The sequence below is a fragment of the Carassius auratus genome, unplaced genomic scaffold, assembly GCF_003368295.1.
Source record: "Carassius auratus strain Wakin unplaced genomic scaffold, ASM336829v1 scaf_tig00001591, whole genome shotgun sequence".
In the NCBI taxonomy this organism is placed as follows: Eukaryota; Metazoa; Chordata; class Actinopteri; order Cypriniformes; family Cyprinidae; genus Carassius; species Carassius auratus.
In genome coordinates, this window is record NW_020523372.1 from 359,707 (window position 1) to 375,190 (window position 15,484).

The following is a 15,484-nucleotide window of genomic DNA, read 5'->3' on the forward strand; positions in this document are numbered from 1 at the left end:
CAATACTACTGTAGTTGCTCAGCATGCATATTAATAGCATATTGGGTGCTAAGTAGTATTTATATACCTAAACTTAACAACTACCTAATTATTTCTTAATAAGCAGGAGTTTATTGAGGCAAAAGTCATAGTAAATAGTTAGTTAATAGTGAGAATTGGAATTGTTGAAAATGTTTATGAATTAATTACAATATTTGTGAAGAAATAGTTTTAATAAGCATTTCTCAAAATAATAATAAAGGTGTGTATGCTTACATGTATTCAAAGTGCAAAAGTGTTAAAGTCTGACCTGATCTTGCCCTAAACAACAGGTTGGACTCTGTTTGAAGATGGCGGCTCCCAGTTTTTGTCATCTCTTGGCTGTGCTCCTCATCACGCTGCCCCACACCTCGTACAGCTCTGAGATCTCATCTGAAAATGCCAAAAAGTGTCTGATCCGGTCTTCCCCCTTGCTTGACTCCAAGCAAGACCAAGATATGGGACTTCTGGACAGCAGCCAACAACAGAGACACTTGCCACGTAAAGACAGGGATAGTGTTGGGGTTCAATCGCAAAGGCCACTGGATCGACCGGAGGATGATGGGACAAGTCTGGAGGGTCTGAGCCCTGTAAGGCTGGAGATGGGGCCTGGGGACCGTATGAGGACGGAGGTTCATGAGGAGGTCAGGGGTCCTGCTCATATGCAGCTGGGAAATTATCCGCCAGAGGGAGACTTAAATCGTAAAGGCAGGAAACATGGTCACAGGCATCAGGCTGATCACAGAAAGCAGGGAGGCAAAAAAGACAAAGGTCGAGTTAAAGGTAATTGAGATTTGCTTTTCTATTTTTCATATGCAAAAAAGACAAAGGAATAACACTGATGCCAATGGCAATAGTTGCTTTTTAAGGTTTCAGTCTTCACAACAACCTACTAAGACCTCTTTTGGTTATCACAAATATTTTGCGAATAACTAAAAAAAAAAAAAAAATTGCTTTTACAAAAGTCTGTTTCAAAAGCTAAACCTTTGGCGAAAAACTGCAGGTAGTAGTTGACAAGGGGTTTATAAACACTTCACGTTAGTAATCTCATAAAATACTAAAATGTCAGTTTTTAGTTTTTTAGTTTTTGTTTTTAAAGTAAATAAACACATGCCATGCTTCAATCTGAACAACGCACTGCATCAGACTAAATTGCAGCCTGTCATTTAATAATCACAGTAAGCCATATTGAAATTTTTATTTTGTTAAAAATACTTGTGCCAACCTATTTTTCTTTCTTTTTCCATGCATTGAAAGCTTATTGTAACCAGTGACTGTCAAGTTAGTCAATGCTTGTGTACAACATTTAAAGTCAATTGAAGCTGTATGAGAGAAAGGCTAAAAAGTTGTTATCCACAAGAATGACACACACAACATGCAATTACATATGTAAGTGGTGATATAGCACCTAAAACTAATTTCATGATGCTTTCATGACTATTTAAAGAGCGGATATTCTTCTAAATGTCTCATTTGTGTCCCACAGAAGACAGACACTCTAGTTTGGAATAACATGAGAAAGTAATAGATGACAGGATTGTTATTTTTGGTGTGAAGTTTATTCACTCTTATTTGTAGAGTTATCTAAACTTTCTCTGCTCACTGGTAGGTAATCTAAAATATATTCAGCCAAGCACACATCCAGCTTCAAACCACATTCAAAGAACAAGGACTATGTACAGATTGTACAACAATACACTGCTTGGCTCAGCACAGTCTAATTTGCTGATTTTGCGCTCAGTTATCAATAATGGTTCCTACTGTATAACAAACCAACATACTAAATGTTTGAATGGTATTGTATCACAGCTTTTGCTAAAATATTAAGCAACACAACTGATTTCAATGTTCGATAATAATCAGAACTGTTTCTTGAGTGGTAAATCAGCACATTAGAATGATTTCTGAAGGGGCATGTGACACTGAAGATTTGAGTAAAGATGTTGAAAATTCAGCTTTACTGCAGGTATCAAAGTTTGAATAATATTTCACAGTTTTACTGTTTTGATCAAATAAATGCAGCCTTAATTGGCAAGCATAAGAGACTTAATCATAATATTCTAAACTTTTGATCAGTAGTGCATACAGTGCACTGTATAGAATTAAATATATTCCACAATAAAGCCTGAGATGTTCAATAGGCCTATAGCAGGGTTAATCAAATCTTGCCCTGGAGGGCCAATGCGGGGCAGAGTTTGGCTCCAACCCTGATCAAAGTCACCTGCCTGTGATTTTGTAATGATCCCAAAAACATTGATTAGCATGCTCAGGTGTGTTTGACCAGGATTAGAGCTAAACTCTGCAGGAAAGTGGATCTCGTGGTCCAGATTTGAGGATCCCTGATACAAAGCTCTTACTATCAAACTTTTCATTTGCATGACTTCTCATTCAGTTAAATACATTTGTATATTATTTAATGTAACTCATCTTAATGGTTAATCAGTGAATCATTTGGTGCATCTAGATCAGGCAGGTGACTTTGATCAGGGTTGGAGTCAAACTCTGCACGGCATTGGCCCTCCAGGGTAAGATTTGAATAGCCCTGGCCTATGGAGTAGAGTAACATTGGGTTTGTTTCTGTGTATATAAGTAGACATATAAGATGTTTGCCAGGTCTAAATTACAAATGCAAATTTTAATAAAGCTCGACCATAGTTTCTCTCTCTTTTTCTTCTAGGGGATCTCTATGACCCTGAACCAGAATTAGGCACCTTTTTGAAGGATATGAATGCATTTGAGGATGGTTTTTACACCTCCCCGCCCAGTCACGACAATGCCCCACTCACTGAAGCTCCCTCCCATCTCTTCCCCATTTTGGTAACCACTGCAATCAACGAGCATCCCCCAACGCTGTCCCCAGCCTCCACCAAACCCCAGGTACCCTGGCAAGCAGAAGCATCCTTGAGTATGAAGGTCTGTTGTGTTATTCAGAGTGTCTAGTCTTTTAAGATGCTGTTATTCCTCTCATTTACACATAGGGCTCTTTACAAATGCAGTGGACCCACTTTATATTAAGTGGCCTTAACTACTATGTACTTACATTTTAATTAATAATATAGTACAATGTACTTATTGTGTACATACATGTTTTTACATTGTACTTATATAAAAAAAAAAACTACATGTAATTACTTCTGTATTTAATTTCTGTAATTACATTTATAATTACACTGTTGACCCATACTTTACACCTTAACCCACCCTTAAACTTACCCATACCTCCAACCCTCTCCCTAACCTTACCCCTATCCCACCTCAATAGCAGCAAAAGTGTTTTTCAAAACAATATGAACACAATAAGTACATTGTACTTATTTTTTATGTAAGTACATAGTAGTTAAGTCCCCCTAATATAAAGTGGGACCAATGCAGTTTTGCCTGGATTATTATTATTTATTTTGTGTGTGTGTGTGTTAAACATTTCCCCAGCATCCTGATTTTATTGTTATAAATACTTAGTCTATGGCATTACTCTTGGGATGTTTTGCTGCTTTCAGTCTACATTAAACTGCCTTGAGTCTTTTTCCACTCTGTCATTTTGTTGTTAGATCCCAAAATTAAAATCTTAATTTGAATGGCACACTGTGGCAGATATAGATATTAAAATGCTGTTTGGAGCCAGTAGTGGAGGTACTTGTCATCCTTGTGATGTGCAGTGCTTCATCACACAGATTTATTTACCTGTGCTTCTGTGCCATACTTATTACTGAGTGCCGCAGGGGGCTGGATCACACACAAGTAAAATTACCCAGCTCGCTTTGCACCAGGGAGGAGGTGGAGGAGGGGAGCTGTCACCAGAGCGAGTAAGGGGTGAGATGTCGCTCGCCTATCCTCCTGCTCCTCTTTTTCACAGCCATCTGTTCTGCTTCATTCTCCTCCCTGGTTATCTTTTTACCACTCCTCGTATATATTCGGATTCTCTTGAGAGGCATCACTAGGCCTGGATACTGATATTAATAAAAATGACATTACAAGGCAACAAAAAAAAATAAATAGTGTTTTTGCTAAAATAATTCAGAAAGTAAGCTGCCAGAATGAGATTATTATTATTTTAGCATAACACAATGGGAATGGTCTTTTTTATTTAAAGTAAATAAATAAATTGATTTTTTGGGGAAATAGAGAAAAAGATAATAGAACAGTACGTATATACAGTTTTGTAAGGTAATCAAGTTGAACTGTTTTCAAATAATAGTTTTATTTTAAAATATTCACCCATGCAATCTTTTTTTGTGTTCATAATATCTTGAAAATTGCTTCTTGTCTTGTCACATTCAGTTGAATTACATTAATCAAAAATGACATAAATTAATTCACACTTGCAAAATTTGACTGAAAAGTGGAGCAGTTTGCATTGCCATTGGTTGTGGGCAGTGGCCATATCTAATGTCTGTGATGGTTACGGACCTGTATGGTACATATTTACATCTCAGTGCACCCACTCATTGTGAAATAACAGAGGTGGGATAGATACTATTGTTTATTTTAGATTTGCTCACAATGAGAGGAAAACACCTTTAAGCCTGTCAAACCTTGTGGGGATTCTGGCTGTGTGTTAACATGTTGAAACAGTCAAATGACATGTAATTATTCATTATTATTATTATTATAAATATTTTTTTTCATCTTTTGGCAACTGTGGTGCAACATTTGTGAGACATCTTGAAAATTTAACAAGAAATGATGTTGCTCAGATACAAGCAGCAGAATAGACATGCTTGAAGAAACACATTTTACTACATCTTGGTGCACAGACAGGACAAGTCTATCAAAGCTGCATGTTTAACAGGAATCAGCTGCATTGACAGGAATCATGGCAGTGCGTCCACACGCAGCGGCTTCTCTCTGTCCTGACAGAACGGTGCTTTCATGTTTTTTGTCTTGTGAGCCGCAGTGTTTTTGTATGTCGTCATTGCGTCTACCTGTCTGTAAGCGTGCATACAGTAGTGAGTTACTGCTCGATGTCGACAGAACCGCATTTTTACAGCTAAACTCGTGTGTGCACGTGGAACAGCTGCGGGATCTCAATCTGCCACGGAGGCCTACACCATCACCGACCCCCACTACTGCATCTCACCCACAGTGGAGGGGCCACAAGCGGTGTGAGAGGAAGCAGAAGAGGGGTAAGCGTGGAGGTATCCGGACTAGGCTAACGGCTAACACACCCAAGCCATCTATCCCCACCATCGTACTGACTAACGTACGCTCGTTTTACAATAAACTGGACTACATTCAATTACTACGTTCAACTCAGAGGACTGTGAGAGACTGTTGTGTATTTGTGTTTACGGAAACATGGCTCAGAGATAACGTTCCAGACGGTGCTATTCAGCTCAACTAGCTGACGTGCTATCGAGTGGACAGAGCTCTCGTCGCAAGATTAAAAACCTGCGGCCATGGGCTTTGTGTTTACATCAATGACGCATGGTGCCACGTTGCTGTTGTGATCTGCAAACACTGCTCACCCCTGGTGGAGTTTATGAATATTAAGTGCTGGCCGTTCTATCTGCTGAGGGAATATACAGCCATACTGGTAATTTCGGTTTACATTCCCCCGAACATCATCAACAGCAACAGAAACGATGCACCAAACCGGGCCAATCAGAAGCCGTGTATGACAGGGGAGGTCTACAAACTTCTGAAGACACGGAACTTTGCCTTCAGAGCTGGAGATGACGTGGGCCTGAGAACAGCCAGGGCCAACCTATCCCGCGGCATCAGAGAGGCTAAGAGACATCACTCCATAAGGATAGCCCATCAATTCAGTGACAGCAGAGACACCACATCAAGTCTGCTCTACCCACCTCCGTGGACCCCCTCTAGTTTGCATATTAGGCCAACCGGTCAACCGATGATGCTATCGCCAGTGCCATCCACTCAGCAGTCACACATCTGGACAAAAAGGACTCATACGTCAGAATGCTGTTCATAGACTTTAGTTCAGCATTCAACACAATCATCCCTCAACAGCTCACTTACAAACTGGTCCAGCTGGGGCTCAACACCTCGCTGAGCAACTGGCTGTTGGACTTTCTGACTGGAAGACTTCTGGCAGTAAGGGTCGGCAGCAACACATCCACCACCATCACACTGAACACTGGGACCCCCCAAGGATGTGTGCTGAGACCCCTCCTCTTTACTTTGTTGACCAACAACTGCACACCATCACACAAAGTGAGGTGAGCCGCCTGGCCGGGTGGTGCAGTGACAACAATCTCTCTCTGAATGTAGAGAAGATGAAGGAGATTGTTGTTGACTTCAGGAGAGCACTCACTCAACATGTTCCTCTGACCATCAACGGTGCGACTGTGGAGAGAGTAAGCAGCACCAAGTTCCTGGGTGTGCACATTACAGAGGACCTCTTCTGGACTGAAAACACTGCAGAACTGGCCAAGAAATCACAGCAGCGTCTTTACTTCCTCCGCAAACTGAGAAGACCCAGAGCCCCACCCCCCATCATGTTCACCTTCTACAGTGGCACCATCGGGAGCATCCTGTCGAGCTGCATCACTGTGTGGTATGGCGCCCACAACGCGTCCTGCCGAAAGACTCTGCAACGCATAGTGAGAGCAGCTGAGAAGATCATTGGTGTCTCTCTCCCCTCCCTCCAGGACATTTATGGAACCTGTCTCACTTGTAAATTCCTCTCCATAGCAGGTGATTCCACACACCTGTCACACAGCTTCTTCAGTCTGGTGCCATCAGGGAGGAGACTGCAGAGTCTCTAGGCCAGGACCAGCAGACTGAAGGACAGCTTCATCCACCAGGCTGTCAGGAAGCTGAACTTGCTCCTGAACTTGCCCCCCGTACCTCTTCTGCCTCTGGCACCACTGAACTATGAACACCCCTGGTCCTTCCACCCTCCCCCCCACTAATATACGATAACATGCACCAGTCACTTTTTGCAGCATTGGTCTGCTCACTACCTCATTTACCATGGAACTGATATCATTCTACTACCTCATCAGTCAGTTAAACAAAATAACTGCTCTTGAGCCCTGACTTGACTTGACTTAAGAAGCTCAGTCACACAACCACTGATGTACATTGTGCAAGAGCTTTTCAAGTCAAGTCACCTTTATTTATATAGTGCTTTTAACAATACAGATTGTGACAAAGCAACTGAACAGCATTAAAAAGGAAAATAGTGTGTCAAAATGCAAAAAGGCAGTTCCTCATTGAATTCGGTGATGTCATCAACCAGTTCAGTTCAGTTCAGTTGGACAGTGTTATTCTTGCTTCCTGTTTGCCATGCTGCTGGTTTGTGATCGTAGCTACATGTAGCTTTGTTTTTCTGTAGAATCTCTATCTTACTATCACTCTCTGTTGTTTAAAGTGATAAAATATAATGTAATTTCCACAATATTTCTGATATTATCTATCAATCTAATCTGATTAATTTGATTGTTCGCTTTTAATCTGAATCCACAAGTGTAGCGTACCTGCAGCACGTTAACATTTAAATTCATGCCTATTGCTGTTTTCTTTTCTCCTCTCCTCTCCTCTCCTCTCCTCTCCTCTCTCTCTCGCTACATTTCTTTTCTCTCTCGCTCCAATTTTTTCACAAGTTCATCAAACAACATGGTAATAATCTTTCATCAATCACAGTGAGTAATGGCTTCTACTGCTATTTTTATTTGCACCGCTTGCCACATGTATAGTTTATCTCTCTGTCAGCGACGAGGGTTTCACATGTGATAAATGCAGGGAAAAAGTTAGGCCGATAGAGAAGATTTCAGAATTAGAGACACTCATCCAAACTTTAATTGAGGACCATAAGAATGTGAGGGCTTTAGATACAACTTTGGATGCGACTAGCTCAGGGAGTCCTGTACTTTCTCGGTTCTGGTAACAGCGCCTTTGCAGCAGGGCAACTGGGTTGCTCTTCTGTTCTCCCCACTTATCTTCTGTTCAGTGCTCTTCTGTTCTCCCCACTCAGCAAGAAACCTGATGAAAGTGCTCTAGTTATTGGCGATTCTATTGTACAGAACGTGAAAATAGAAACCAGCCACTATAGTCCAATGTTTACCAGGAGCCAAAGTGCCTGACATCTTGGTAAATTTAAAAGTGCTGAATGTTAAACGTAAATACAGTAAGAATGTTATTCATGCCGGTGCTAATGATGTTCAACTTCGCCACATGGAGATCACTAAAAATAACATTAAAGAGGTATGTGAACTTGCAAGCATGATGTCAGACACTGTAATATGCTCTGGTCCCCTCCCTGCTTACCATGGTAATGAGATATATAGCAGATTGTCATCACTCAATGGCTGGATGTCTAAAAGGTGTCCGCTGAATAACATAGGTTTCATAGACAATTGGACGAGCTTTTGGGGCAGACCTGACCTGTTGAAAAGAGATGGTCTTCATCCCTCCTGGGGTGGTGCCGCTCTTCAATCAATCAATCACCTTTATTTATATAGTGTTTAAAACAAAATACATTGCATCAAAGCACTGAACAACATTCATTTGGAAAACAGTGTCTCAATAATGAAAATGATAGTTAAAGGCAGTTCATCATTGAATTCAGTTATGTCATCTCTATTCAGTTGAAATAGTGTCTGTTTTTATTTGCAATCAAGTCAATGATATCGCTGTAGATGAAGTGACCCCAACTAAGCAAGCCAGAGGTGACAGCGGCAAGGAACCGAAACTCCATCGGTGACAGAATGGAGAAAAAAATCTTGGGAGAAACCAGGCTCAGTTGGGGGGCCAGTTCTCCTCTGACCAGACGAAACCAGTAGTTCAATTCCAGACTGCAGCAAAGTCAGATTGTGCAGAAGAATCATCTGTTTCCTGTGGTCTTGTCCTGGTGCTCCTCTGAGACAAGGTCTTTACAGGGGGTCTGTATCTGGGGCTCTAGTTGTCCTGGTCTCCGCTGTCTTTCAGGGCAGTAGAGGTCCTTTCTAGGTGCTGATCCACCATCTGGTCTGGATACGTACTGGATCCGTGTGACTGCAGTGACCCTCTGATCTGGATAGGGACTGGATCTGGTGGCCACGGTGACCTCGGAACAAGAGAGAAACAGACAAATATTAGCGTAGATGCCATTCTTCTAATGATGTAGAAAGTACGGTGTTATGTGAAGTGTTTCCGGTTCACCTAATTAATGCAGCCTAAAAATCCTTTAACGGATTTGGATATTAAAAGCATATTAGTATGTTATGTGTATGCCAGGTTAAAGAGATGGGTCTTTAATCTAGATTTAAACTGCAAGAGTGTGTCTGCCTCCCGAACAATGTTAGGTAGGTTATTCCAGAGTTTAGGCGCCAAATAGGAAAAGGATCTGCCGCCCGCAGTTGATTTTGATATTCTAGGTATTATCAAATTGCCTGAGTTTTGAGAACGTAGCGGACGTAGAGGAGTATAATGTAAAAGGAGCTCATTCAAATACTGAGGTGCTAAACCATTCAGGGCTTTATAAGTAATAAGCAATATTTTAAAATCTATACGATGTTTGTTAGGGAGCCAGTGCAGTGTGGACAGGACCGGGCTAATATGGTCATACTTCCTGGTTCTAGTAAGAACTCTTGCTGCTGCATTTTGGACTAGCTGTAGTTTGTTTACCAAGCATGCAGAACAACCACCCAATAAAGCATTACAATAGTCTAACCTTGAAGTCATAAATGCATGGATTAACATTTCTGCATTTGACATTGAGAGCATAGGCCGTAATTTAGATATATTTTTGAGATGGAAAAATGCAGTTTTACAAATGCTAGAAACGTGGGGAAAGATTGCGATCAAGTAGCACACCTAGGTTCCTAACTGATGACAAAGAATTGACAGAGCAACCATCAAGTCTTAGACAGTGTTCTAGGTTATTACAAGCAGAGTTTTTAGGCCCTATGATTAACACCTCTGTTTTTTCTGAATTTAGCAGTAAGAAATTACTTGTCATCCAATTTTTTATATCAACTATGCATTCCATTAGTTTTTCAAATTGGTGTGTTTCACCGGGCTGCGAGGAAATATAGAGCTGCGTATCATCAGCATAACAGTGAAAGCTAACACCATGTTTCCTGATGATATCTCCCAAGGGTAACATATAAAGCGTGAAGAGTAGCGGCCCTAGTACTGAGCCTTGAGGTACTCCATACTGCACTTGTGATCGATATGATACATCTTCATTCACTGCTACGAACTGATGGCGGTCATATAAGTACGATTTAAACCATGCTAATGCACTTCCACTGATGCCAACAAAGTGTTCAAGTCTATGCAAAAGAATGTTGTGGTCAATTGTGTCAAACGCAGCACTAAGATCCAATAAAACTAATAGAGAGATACACCCACGATCAGATGATAAGAGCAGATCATTTGTAACTCTAAGGAGAGCAGTTTCAGTAATATGATATGGTCTAAATCCTGACTGGAAATCCTCACATATGCCATTTTTCTCTAAGAAGGAATATAATTGTGAGGATACCACCTTTTCTAGTATCTTGGACAGAAAAGGGAGATTCGAGATTGGTCTATAATTAACAAGTTCTCTGGGGTCAAGTTGTGGCTTTTTTATGAGAGGCTTAATAACAGCCAGTTTGAAGGTTTTGGGGACATATCCTAATGACAATGAGGAATTAATAATAGTCAGAAGAGGACCTATGACTTCTGGAAGCACCTCTTTTAAGAGCTTAGATGGTATAGGGTCTAACATACATGTTGTTGGTTTAGATGATTTAACAAGTTTATACAATTCTTCCTCTCCTATAGTAGAGAATGAGTGGAACTGTTCCTCAGGGGGTCTATAGTGCACTGTCTGATGTGATACTGTAGCTGACGGCTGAATGGTTGCAATTTTATCTCTAATAGTATCGATTTAAGTAAAGTAGTTCATAAAGTCATTACTGTTGTGGTGTTGGGAAATGTCAACACTTGTTGAGGCTTTATTTTTCATTAATTTAGCCACTGTATTGAATAAATACCTGGGGTTATGTTTGTTTTCTTCTAAAAGAGAAGAAAAGTAATCAGATCTAGCAGTTTTTAATGCTTTTCTATAGGATATGCTACTTTCCCACCAAGCAATACGAAATACCTCTAGTTTTGTCTTCCTCCAGCTGCGCTCCATTTTTCGGGCTGCTCTCTTTAGGGTGCGAGTATGCTCATTATACCATGGTGTCATACTGGTTTCCTTAACCTTCCTTAAGCGTAAAGGAGCAACTGTATTTAAAGTGCTAGAAAAAAGAGAGTCCATAGTTTCTGTTACATCATCAAGTTGTTCTGAGGTTTTGGATATGCTAAGGAATTCGGATACATCAGGAAGATAACTTAAAAAGCAGTCTTTTGTGGTAGAAGTGATGGTTCTTCGATACTTGTAACAAGAAGTAGAATTTACAATTTTGGCTATATGAAGTTTACACAGAACTAAATAATGATCTGAGATATCATCACTTGGCTGAATAATTTCAACACTATCAACATCAATCCCATGTGACAGTATTAAATCTAGAGTATGATTTCGACAATGAGGAGGTCCTGAAACATGTTGTCTAACACCAATAGAGTTCAGAATGTCTATAAATGCTGATCCCAATGCATCTTTTTCATTATCGACATGGATATTAAAATCACCAACTATTAAGACTTTATCTGCAGCCAGAACTAACTCAGATGTAAAATCACCTTTAATAAACTCTTTAATAAAGTCTGTATGGTGCCCTGGTGGCCTGTACACAGTAGCCAGTACAAACATAACAGGGGATTTATCATTAACATTGGTTTCTCTGGATAATGTTATATGAAGCACCATTACTTCAAACGAGTTATACTTGAAGCCTGCCCTCTGAGAAATCCTGAAAACGTTGTTATAAATTGAAGCAACTCCTCCCCCTTTGCCTTTTAGATGCGGCTCGTGTTTATAACAATAATCTTGGGGGGTGGACTCATTTAAAATAATGTAATCATCAGGTTTTAGCCAAGTTTCTGTCAAACAGAGCACATCTATATTATGATCAGTTATCATATTATTTACAAAAAGTGTTTTCGTAGAAATGGATCTGATATTCAATAAGCCAAGCTTTATCATTTGTTTATCCATATTGCATTTGTTTTTTATTTGTTGAACCTCAATTAAATTGTTAACCTTAACTTGGTTTGGACGTTTTTTGTATTTTCTAGTTCGGGGAACAGACACAGTCTCTATAGTGTGATATCTAGGTGAAAGAGTCTCTATGTGCTGAGAATTAACTGACCTCTGTGACGGGTCAGTTAATATTTCGCTCTTCTCTCTCGAAATATGGCACATGGTCTTAGAGTGTGTACTTGACTAACTGGGGCCCAGGTCAGGAAGCAGACAGACTGGCTAAACCGACCGTCTGCTAGCTGCCTCATATCAAAGAAGTCAGTTAATTCTCAACACATAGAGACTCTTTCAACTAGGTATAACACTACAGAGACGTTCCCCGATCTAGAAAATACAAAAAAACGTCCAAACCAATTTAAGAGCAACAATTTAATTGAGGTTCAACAAATAAAACACAGATGAAATACGGATAAACAAATGATAAAGCTTGGCTTATTAAATATTAGGTGCCTTTCTACGAATGCACTTTGAGATATTTTGTATTGCTTGCCGGGAAAGTACCCTATCCTACAGAAAAGCAATAAAAACGGCTAGATCTGATTACTGTTCGTCTCTTTTAGAAGAAAACAAACATTACTCCAGGTTTTTACTCAATACAGTGGCTAAAGAAAAATTAAGCATCAACAAGTGTTCACAGCAGTACTGACTTTATGAACTACTTCTAAGATTGATACTATTAGAGATAAAATTGTAACCATGCAGCCATCAGCTATAGTATTGCATCAGACAGTGCACTATAGACCCCCTGAGGAACAGTTCCACTCTTTCCCTACTATAGGAGAGGAAGAATTTTATAAACTTGTTAAATCATCTAAACCAACAACATGTATGTTAGACCCTGTTCCATCTAAGCTCCTAAAAGAGGTGCTTCCAGAAGTCATAGGTCCTCTTCTGACTATTATTAATTCCTCATTTTCATTAGGATATGTCCCCAAAACCTTCAAACTGGCTGTTATTACAGTTTTTTTCAGTCGCTAACAAGCATTTGTCCAAGCAGTTGTCACATTTTCAAAACTCTAAACACAATTTGCACAGCATCTGTCTATTGTGGCCATACCATTCACACATTTCATGTCGTTTTCACACAATATGGAGTCATTGAACACATTTCCACAATGCTTACATTTTCTGAACAGACAAGCTATACCTCCCAACAAAATTATGGATCGTTTTTGTAGTATTTACAAATGTTAACGCACAACATCCCACAATAGCAAAAACAATGTTCCAAACCTTAGATACAGTACAAAAACCTCTGCTTCTGCGATGATATCAGGCCAAAAACAATATATCTTAGCTGATTTATGTTGTGTAAATTGGGCCAACCACAGCTGATTCCAATCTGGCTTAGACTCAATGGCAGGGGTTATTTTTTTTCAATTACATTGACACTTATACAATAAAAGGAGGACTTTATGAAGAGTGATATTTTTGGAAACAGAAACAGAAAAAGACAAACACTGTAATGTATGGACGAGGAAGAGTAAGAGCAAGGGGCCCAGGGAGAAGAGCAGGCCCAGTGAGAGGAGCAGGAGCAGTGAGAGAAGCAGGAACAGTGAGAGATGCAGTGAGAGGAGCAGTGAGAGATTGTTTTTATTTTACCCCCCCCCCCCTCCCCCCTTTTTTATCTGGGCTTTTGCTGTTGTTGTTTTTTTTGTTCAGAATGCTCTTATGTGTTTCATGGATATTTTGTTCACTGTAAGCAATACTGTCAAACCTTTTCTGTTTTATCATACCGTGTTTCTACTGTACTTCCTGCAGTAAACAGTAAAGGAAAAAAATAGCTTTTTACTGGAATGCTTTTGAATGTGAACATTACTATACATTTGTACATACAGTTCAAAACTGTAAAAGGAGGACTTTGAAGAGTGATATTTTTGGAAACAGAAACAGAAAAAGACAAACACTGTAATGTATGGACGAGGAAGAGTAAGAGCAAGGGGCCCAGGGAGAAGAGCAGGAGCAGTGAGAGATGCAGTGAGAGGAGGAGGAGCAGTGAGAGATGCAGCGAGAGGAGCAGGAGCAGTGAGAGATGCAGTGAGAGGAGGAGGAGCAGTGAGAGATGCAGTGAGAGGAGCAGGAGCAGTGAGAGATGCAGCGAGAGGAGCAGGAGCAGTGAGAGGAGCAGTGAGAGGAGCAGGAGCAGTGAGAGATGCAGTGAAAGATGCAGTGAGAGGAGCAGGAGCAATGAGAGGAGCAGGAGCAGTGAGAGGAGCAGGAGCAGTGAGAGATGCAGTGAGAGGAGCAGGAGCAGTGAGAGATGCAGTGAGAGGAGGAGGAGCAGTGAGAGATGCAGTGAGAGGAGCAGGAGCAGTGAGAGATGCAGTGAGAGGAGAAGGAGCAGTGATAGGAGCAGGAGCAGTGAGAGATGCAGTGAGAGATGCAGTGAGAGGAGCAGGAGCAATGAGAGGAGCAGGAGCAGTGAGAGATGCAGTGAGAGGAGCAGGAGCAGTGAGAGGAGCAGTGAGAGGAGCAGGAGCAGTGAGAGATGCAGTGAGAGATGCAGTGAGAGGAGCAGGAGCAATGAGAGGAGCAGGAGCAGTGAGAGATGCAGTGAGAGGAGCAGGAGCAGTGAGAGGAGCAGTGAGAGGAGCAATGAGAGGAGCAGGAGCAGTGAGAGGAGCAGGAGCAGTGAGAGGAGCAGGAGCAGTGAGAGAGAGGAGCAGTGAGAGATGCAGTGAGAGAAGCAGTGAGAGGAGCAGGAGCAGTGAGAGATGCAGTGGGAGGAGCAGGAGCAGTGAGAGATGCAGTGAGAGGAGCAGGAGCAGTGAGAGGAGCAGGAGCAGTGAGAGGAGCAGGAGCAGTGAGAGGAGCAGTGAGAGGAGCAGGAGCAGTGAGAGATGCAGTGAGAGATGCAGTGAGAGGAGCAGGAGCAGTGAGAGGAGCAGTGAGAGGAGCAATGAGAGGAGCAGGAGCAGTGAGAGGAGCAGGAGCAGTGAGAGGAGCAGGAGCAGTGAGAGAGAGGAGCAGTGAGAGGAGCAGTGAGAGATGCAGTGAGAGGAGCAGGAGCAGTGAGAGAGAGGAGCAGTGAGAGATGCAGTGAGAGGAGCAGGAGCAGTGAGAGGAGCAATGAGAGGAGCAGGAGCAGTGAGAGTAGCAGTGAGAGGAGCAGGAGCAGTGAGAGTAGCAGTGAGAGGAGCAGTGAGAGGAGCAATGAGAGGAGCAGGAGCAGTGAGAGTAGCAGTGAGAGGAGCAGTGAGAGGAGCAGGAGCAGTGAGAGGAGCAGTGAGAGATTGTTTTTATTTTACCCCCCCCCCCCCTTTTTTTATTCTGGGCTTTTTACTGTTGTTGTTTTTTTGTTCAGAATGCTCTTATGTGTTTCATGGATATTTTGTTCACTGTAAGCAATACTGTCAAACCTTTTCTGTTCTATCATACCGT

General features: G+C 41.3%; 1 protein-coding gene across 5 annotated transcripts in view; it reads left to right on the plus strand.

Annotated features, from left to right (window-relative positions):
* Nucleotides 1–15,484, plus strand: part of LOC113069360 (draxin) — a 40,913-nt gene that overhangs the window by 17,001 nt on the left and 8,428 nt on the right. For 4 of the 5 annotated variants that reach the window (XM_026242379.1, XM_026242375.1, XM_026242380.1 and 1 more), the window contains 2 exons: nt 312–801; nt 2,696–2,931. In XM_026242379.1, the coding sequence (XP_026098164.1) occupies nt 330–801; nt 2,696–2,931 (708 nt within the window). In that variant the 5' untranslated portion in view covers nt 312–329. The remainder of the gene's footprint in view (nt 1–311; nt 802–2,695; nt 2,932–15,484) is intronic. The other variant, XM_026242377.1, reaches the window with a different exon arrangement.